The sequence below is a fragment of the Enhydra lutris genome, unplaced genomic scaffold (genome assembly GCF_002288905.1).
Source record: "Enhydra lutris kenyoni isolate GAN:26980312 unplaced genomic scaffold, ASM228890v2 scaffoldscaffold96, whole genome shotgun sequence".
Lineage (NCBI taxonomy): Eukaryota > Metazoa > Chordata > Mammalia > Carnivora > Mustelidae > Enhydra > Enhydra lutris.
This window is the reverse complement of record NW_019154180.1, coordinates 3536964-3543979: the sequence shown is the minus strand read 5'-3', so window position 1 is coordinate 3543979 and position 7016 is coordinate 3536964. Positions and strand designations below refer to the sequence as shown.

The 7016-nt window shown below is 63.3% G+C and overlaps 1 protein-coding gene across 1 annotated transcript; it reads left to right on the top strand.

Annotated features, from left to right (window-relative positions):
- Positions 1-1067: 1067 nt before the first annotated feature.
- On the top strand, positions 1068-3529 carry LOC111139159 (emerin). Its single transcript, XM_022491324.1, has 6 exons — positions 1068-1441; positions 1531-1638; positions 1809-1886; positions 2076-2209; positions 2670-2716; positions 2799-3529. The coding sequence occupies exons 1-6, from the start codon at positions 1360-1362 to the stop codon at positions 3130-3132; spliced, it is 783 nt and encodes a 260-aa protein (XP_022347032.1). The 5' UTR covers positions 1068-1359; the 3' UTR covers positions 3133-3529.
- The last annotated feature ends 3487 nt before the right edge of the window (positions 3530-7016 follow it).

The window sequence follows — 7016 nt, the reverse complement described above, 5'->3', positions numbered from 1 at the left end:
CCTCCCATGGCTCACCCACACCAGTACCCTGGACCCCTGTCCTCGGGGGCCCCCTCTGCAGTGCCACGGATCCTGAAGCCCACCCAGACCCAAGTACTCAGGGCCTGCTAAGCCTTACTGGACCTCCTGGGCAGGCCCTCTGGGTCTGGAAGGCTCCCCCTGTCCCCCGCCCCCTGCCAGGCTGCCTCCTGGGGCCACTGGGGGAGGCATTCCAACCGGAGAGGAAACCCCCAGCGCCCCAGGTGGATGGCACGGTGGGTGAGGCGTACACTCGCCGTCTGCACGCCTCCCTCGGCCCTGGGCCAGTGCCTACTGGCACGCGCAGTCCCTTGCAAGGCTGCTTGCTCCTGGAGAGCCGGCGGCCTCCTGGCCCAGTGCCCCATTTCCTCCGGGATGGAGAGGGGAGGGAGGGAGGTGGTGGGGACCGGCCGGCGCAGGTGCGCAGGCCAGGGCCGCGTGGAGCGGGAAGGCGGGCCTGGCACCCGGGTCTGAGGCGGCCGCTTCCCCGGCGTGGGGCACGCGCGCAAAGCGCTCGCAGCGGCGCCTGGCCTGGGACCCGGGCCTCTCCACGAGCCCGCTCTTGGGACCGGGCCCTTTCGGGCTGTGGCAGGGTCGGCCGCCCAGGGTGCGGCCGGGGGAAAGCCCAGGCCCAGGAGTCTGGGGCGGGGAGGGGGCGGGAACTGCGGGGGCTGCGGGCACGGGGCGGAGCCCACGTGACTCAGGGAGCGCGAGCCACGCCCAGCGCGTCAGTCCAGCGCCGCTTTCCTGTCTTGACCGGTTTCTGCCGGTTCGAGTTGCTTAGGCCCCCCAGCATCTCCCTTCCGACCGGGACGCGCCAGTCGGTGACGCCTCGGTCGCTGACCCCCGCCCAGTTCCTACGCCCCGGCGAGCCCACGCTCTTTCCCCTCCCACGCAGGCCGCGCTTCTCCCTCAAGCCCCGCCCAAACGCGCCAGCAGGTGACGTCTCTCGGCCCGCCGACCCCGCCCCCTTCCCGCGGCGCGGTGCCCCGCCCGCTCCGGCGCCCGTCGGGCCTGCGCAGTTTTGCCTTCCGCGCTCGCCCCGCCTCTCCCTGTCCTCCAGCCGGTCCCGCCAGTCTGTGACGCGTGGGCCTTCTCAGGCCCGACCCGCCTGCTCCCGCGACCGGCCCGGTTGCCGCGACGGTTCCTCGAGGCCTGGCCCCGCCCCGCGCCGCGCGCGCAGGCCGCAGGGTCCGCGGCCGTGACGCGAGCGTGACGCAGGCGTGACGCGAGTGCTGCCGCTCCCGAGCCGCTGGCGCTGCCCTCGCCGTGCTCTGAGGCAGCCGTAAGCTCGGCTCGTGTCGCCAGGCCCGGGCCACCTCCAGGCCCCCGTCGCCCGCCATGGACGACTACGCGGTGCTGTCGGACGCCGAGTTGGCCGCCGTGCTGCGCCAGTACAACATCCCGCATGGGCCTGTCGTGGGTACGCGGCGGCGGGCGGGCCCCCTCCCCGCGCTACCCCTGGGTTCGCCGCCTGCGGCCCTGACCGCCTCGCGTCCCGTGTCTGGCCAGGTTCCACTCGCAAGCTCTACGAAAAGAAGATCTTCGAGTACGAGACCCAGAGGCGGAGGCTCTCGCCCCCGAACTCGTCCGCATCCTCTTTCTCCTATCGGTTCTCGGGTGAGGCCCCCCCCCCGCCCCAGCGCTCCACCTGGCCGCCCACGGGGACAGGGTTTGGGCGACGGGGAGGACGGAGTCGGGAGGGTGTGGCCGGGGCGCTGGCTGGGAGGGGCACGGGGAAAAGGGAGGGGAGCCATGGGGGCAAATGGTCCTCCCCCCACCCCATTCAGACTTAGATTCAGCGTCCGTGGACTCGGATATGTACGATCTGCCCAAGAAGGAGGACGCCTTACTTTACCAGAGCAAGGGTAAGGCTGAGCTGGGGTGGGGTGGGCACCCTGCCACCTTCATTCCACTGCCTCAGGGACCCTGGTGTCAGGGAGAATGTGAGATCTCAATCCCCATCATGGAGAAACTGTGCTGCAGGCCCCCAAATGGGATTCAGATTAGGACCATTGGGCCACGTGGGAGCACTGCTGTCCCCTTTGCTCCCCAAGGCTATGGTGGTGACTACTACGAGGAGAGTTACCTGACCACCAGGACTTACGGGGAGCCTGAGCCTGTGGGCACCTCCAAGGGATTCCGCCAGCCCTCCAGTTCACTCGCAGATACAGACACCTTTCATCACCAGGTAAGCTGACTGTAGAGGAGTCAGGTACAACCCGTGGGGCTCACAGCTGGGTTTGGACAAAACAAGGGGGCTGCTGGGTGCAAATGGTAGGTCTTGTGCCTCCAGGGAAGTGGGGTGAGCAGACACCTTCCCAGTCAAGGCTCTCCTCTGAGGGGCTGTCGGGGCTCTTAAGGCTGGAACACGTGGGACGTGCCTTGCACCCTGATCTGGGATGGAAGTTTGAGAGCTTTCTCAGAACCCTGGGGCACAAAGCAAGGTGCAGGCAGCCAGGACAGTCGTTGAGCAAGTGACAAAGACGTACAGAATTGAGGCTGTGAACTGAGAGGAGTTTTGGAGGGAACGTGGTCTGGGTCTCTAAGCGATGGTCAAAATAAGGCGGCTGGGGAAGTTCGGACTGAGGGATAGGACAGGCCACACTAACCCTGCCGGCCAGTCCCCTCTCCCTGACTCTTATCTGTAGGTGCGCGATGACAGTTTTTTCTCTTCTGAAGAGGAAAGCAAGGATAGGTGAGTAGCAGGAAGGGCCAGGCACCGGGGCTGATTCTGGGCCCAGGGCCTCCTGGCTCATCCGCTCTCCTCTTTGCCTAAGGGAACACCCTGCCTATGGCCGGGACAGCGCCTACCACAACATCGTGCACTACCGCCCTGTTTCCAACGTCTCCAGAAGCTCCCTGGGCCTGTCCTATTACCCCACATCCTCTTCCACCTCTCCCATATCCTCATCTTCATCCTCCCCCACCTCGTGGCTCACCCGCCGTGCTATCCGGCCAGAAAAGCAGGCTCCAGGGGCTGGTCTGGGCCAGGACCGCCAGGTCCCACTCTGGGGCCAGCTGCTCCTGTTCCTGGTTTTTGCTGCCTTCCTGCTCTTTGTTTACTACTCCATACAGGCCGAGGACGGCAACCCCTTCTGGACGGAGCCCTGAGGGTCTGGCTTCATGGCCAGCTGTTCTCAGAAGTCCTGGCTGACTGCTTTAGTCGTGTTTGCTGGGGGGGGGGGGGGCTTTTCTGTGTGTTCTAGCTTGGGAGTGCTGGGTGCGGCCCAGGTCCGTACTTGCTCCCCTGCCTTGTTCTTCCGGGGAGGCAGCACGCCCAGGCCCTCCGTAGCACGGTGGGCCTGCGCAGGCTTTCCTCTGGAGTCTCCTGGTCCTGCTTGCCTGTGACCCTTAGGGCCTAGGAGGGCGAGACCCTTCTCCTGGAGAGGAGAACATGGTTGTTGTCATTGCATGCCTCCTGTCTGTTGTCACCTTGTCGGGGGGGTTAACCAAGGCCACCCTGACTTTGTTTCCGTGGACACACAATAAAAAGACCATTTATTTTTAATGTGTGGGCTCTTTCTCCTGGATAGGGATCAGGCTCCCCGGGCTGGGGGCCTCCAGGCCTTGGGGTCTCCAGGATCAACATCTGGCTTTGTTGGTTCTCCCTTTTTCCTTTGGGTTTGGGGTAGGGATTACATGCTACCCATGGACATGTTTGTGCTTTGCTTGTAGGGTTCACTCCCTCACTTGGCACCCAAAGCTGCTGTAACTACTTAGGCAAAGAACTGTGCCCCCACAGGATGTGGAAAGCCCACTTGGGAATCAGGCGAGGCTGTATGCACAATGCTGGCTATGGCTGGTTTTGTTTTTTTTTTTAAAGATTTTATTTATTTGACAGAGATCACAAGTAGGCAGAGAGGCAGGCAGAGAGGGGGGAAGCAGGCTCCCCGCGGAGCAGAGAGCCCGATGTGGGCCTCAATCCCAGGACTGTGGGATCACAACCCGAGCCGAAGGCAGAGGCTTTAACCCACTGCACCACCCAGGCACCCCTGACTATGGCTGTTTTAACGGGGAACAGCGGACAACCTGCCTATCGGTGTCCCCAGGCGGGGAGATGGGAAGGAAATAAGGCGTGTAGCCAGTGGGTTTGTCCTGGAAAGCTGCTTGTTCAATGCCATGGGAGAAATGCCGCACTGCTTCTGGGTCTAATCCAGTCCCTCACCTGCCAGTATTGCCGCTTATCTCCAGGTTTTCTGTGGGGGAGGGAGTATTTCATAACCTGAAAAGGCTACGTACATTTTTTTATAGTGAGTGCTAAGAAAACCCAGGGTAGCATGCCACGTGCGGCCACACATACTGGCTCAGTCCTGCCAGCACTCAGGTGGGAAGCAGAGGCTCCACGAGGCCTTCCCTGATGGGTGGGGCCGTGGCATCACTTCCTTGCCTTTGACCAGCTCCTTGTTCAGGCGGTAGGACTTGGCCAGAGCCAGCCTCGCTGGCACAGCACGTATGGACTCCTGTTTATGGCTACACAGTGAGCTTGGGGCAGGGATGGAACTGGAACCCCACCTAGCCCTGGCTCCTGGTCATTTCTTCCTTTTTCTTGCACACTAGTCTTTTGCTCGTGTGTGTGTGTGTGTGTGTGTTCCTGAAAGTAACGCCTGCATTTAGAACACACAGAAAAAAAAAAAAATGAAAGAAATGAATTGCTTCTAATTTTCTCCCCATCCCTGCAGTTTCAGCCTCCCTTGTTTGCTGCAAGTCACTCCCGCCTGGCTCCTTCCCCAGGGCCCGGCCCCCTTCGGCTTGGACTTCCCCAGGCTCCCTACCGCTGCTACAAGCCATGCCAGGCCTTGGGCAGAGACCTGAATGTTCTGTCGTGGGCAGTGGGCATGGACACAACATGCTTCCTCACCGATGAGAAAGGGGCCTGACAGCTCCATGGGCTTGTGTCAGGTCACCAGTGCACCAGGATCTCAGAGAGACACGGTGATGCAGCTCCTTTCACCAGCTAATCCCAAGTCAAGTGTGTGGAGAGGAGGGACTAACCCTGCCTGGCAACTGCCCCATACTCAGTACCTGGGCAGGCCATGGATTTCGGCGGAAAGGCAAGCGGAGCCTCCTGGACCCAAGGGCAAGGTTGACATGACGGTCTGGAGTAGCTGGGGCAGAGTGTGAGGAAAGGGAGCTGAGCTCGGGGCATCCCAAAGGGAGAGAAATGGCATGGCTTGTGGCTGGGATAGCCCTCTACACGCTTCTATGTTGCAGGAAAGGGGGAGTGAGGCCTACTTGGCACCACTGTGGTTTCTTGCTTGAAAGAAGACAGGGAATAGTCCCACCCATGTGACACAGTCTCCCCCTTTCCATTCATTTATTCCCCAAGGACAACAACGTCCATTTGTCTCCATGTGCCCCGATCCAAAGGTGGTCAAAGGCCAGGCGTCAAGGTCTCCACTTAGTGCTTTCCAGGACACTGGGACTAGCTGTGTGAAAGCTCCCATGGGCCCCCTTCCCCAAAGCAACCCAGGGCTCTGGAGTTGCCCCACCAGGACAGCTGCAGTCCAGTTCTCACACTCCCAAAGGCTCAGGGCAGCCTCCTTCCCCTCGGTCCCCACCAAGGGTTCTGAGGGGCCCAGGGGCACAGCAGGGGGGAAATAGCTGCCTTTGGTTCAGTGGACAGTGGCTCCCTGGGCAGAGGACCCAGTGGCCCAAGGTGGGGCACCAGCTGTATAGGCTTGGGCTGCCAGAGCGGTACCACCCAGGACAAGGAGGCTGAGACAAGTGCCCCACAGACTGCGAGGGGTAGAGCTCCCAGCTGTGCTCCGACGCTGGCTCTCCAGCTGCGGCCCCTGCTGTTCCCAGAGGAAGAGGAGGTCCCTACAGGGCAGGCCCAGGGGTACACCTGCCTTGAACCCTGGCTGCACAGGATCGAGCAGCAGGAGCTAGAGAGAATAAGTCGGGGCCGCTGAGTCCTGGCACCAAGCAGGAGCCTGCAAAAACTCCCGAGGTCCACGGTCTGGGGCTGCAGAAGGCCTTCAGGGCAGGAGAGAGAGCCGTCGGGTCCGCACTGCTCCTGAACCTGGGTCTGGTCTGCTACCCTAGGCTCCCGGTGGCCAGTCCCCGGGAGAGACTGTCCCACTGGAGGCACGCAGGACACAGGTGAATAAAGCCAGGCCCCGCCACTTCTACATGCTGGCCAGGGCCCCCCCCGGCAGCACAGCTCCAGAGCCGAGCCGAGCTAACCGGGAGCCCCCGTCCGTCCCCAGACACCACATCGTGCCCAGGCAGCTGGGACACACGTCGGGCAGCAAGGGCAGAGGATGCCAGCCTGGGGTAGAACAAGCCCTTGGGGCCAGTGCCGGACAGAGACTACAGGCCAGAAGAGGCCTGAGCCTGAGTCCCGCGCGGGCGGGGGGCGCGGGCGGGGAGGTGGCGGGAGGGTAGCAAGACTGGGACGCCATCCCTGCAAAGGGCCCCAGGGTAGGACAGGCTGATGGCACCAGGAAAAGGAGTCCCGGGACTCCATCCTGCTGGGGGCAAACCGGCCTGGGACAGAGAAAACCCCTGGAGGACACCCCCGACCTCCGGCGCCAGCGCCCTGCCCTCCAGCCCGGATGCTAGGAGGAGACAGGGAGGGGTGCAAGGTCCAGGCCCTCGGCCGGGCTCCCACCCGGGTTGTGAAGGCCCGGGGACCCGCCGAGAGCCGCAGGGGTTGGTGCAGCCTCGGCCCCCCCCAGGCCCCACGCCTGTTTGCCAACAGGCGCTGGGAGCAGAGGAGCGGTCCCGGCCGCACGCCCTCCCCAGGCTGGCCCCATCTCCTCCACTAAGTCTAGGGAGGGGACCGCTGGTCACCCTAGTCTGGAGCAGCCCCCTGCCCTGCAGGTCCTGCCCCCTGCGCGTCCCCTGCGCATCCCCGTGGGTGTCCCCCCCCCCGCTCCCCCCCACAGCCAGCCTCCACCCCTGGCCCAGCCTCACCTCTGCTCCTGACCCTCACTGTGGCCTGTCGCTGCCCTGCACCGCCCAGCAGGAGGCTGGAAGGGGACTGGGGGGGA

What these genes read in the sequence shown, in the direction of transcription:
- LOC111139159 (XM_022491324.1), top strand. Translation starts at nt 1,360, where the DNA reads ATGGACGACTACGCGGTGCTGTCGGACGCCGAGTTGGCCGCCGTGCTG. An exon ending in CAGACACCTTTCATCACCAG is followed by an intron (nt 2,210 to 2,669) that starts GTAAGCTGACTG and finishes TCTTATCTGTAG; the next exon opens with GTGCGCGATGACAGTTTTTT. An exon ending in GAAGAGGAAAGCAAGGATAG is followed by an intron (nt 2,717 to 2,798) that starts GTGAGTAGCAGG and finishes TCTTTGCCTAAG; the next exon opens with GGAACACCCTGCCTATGGCC.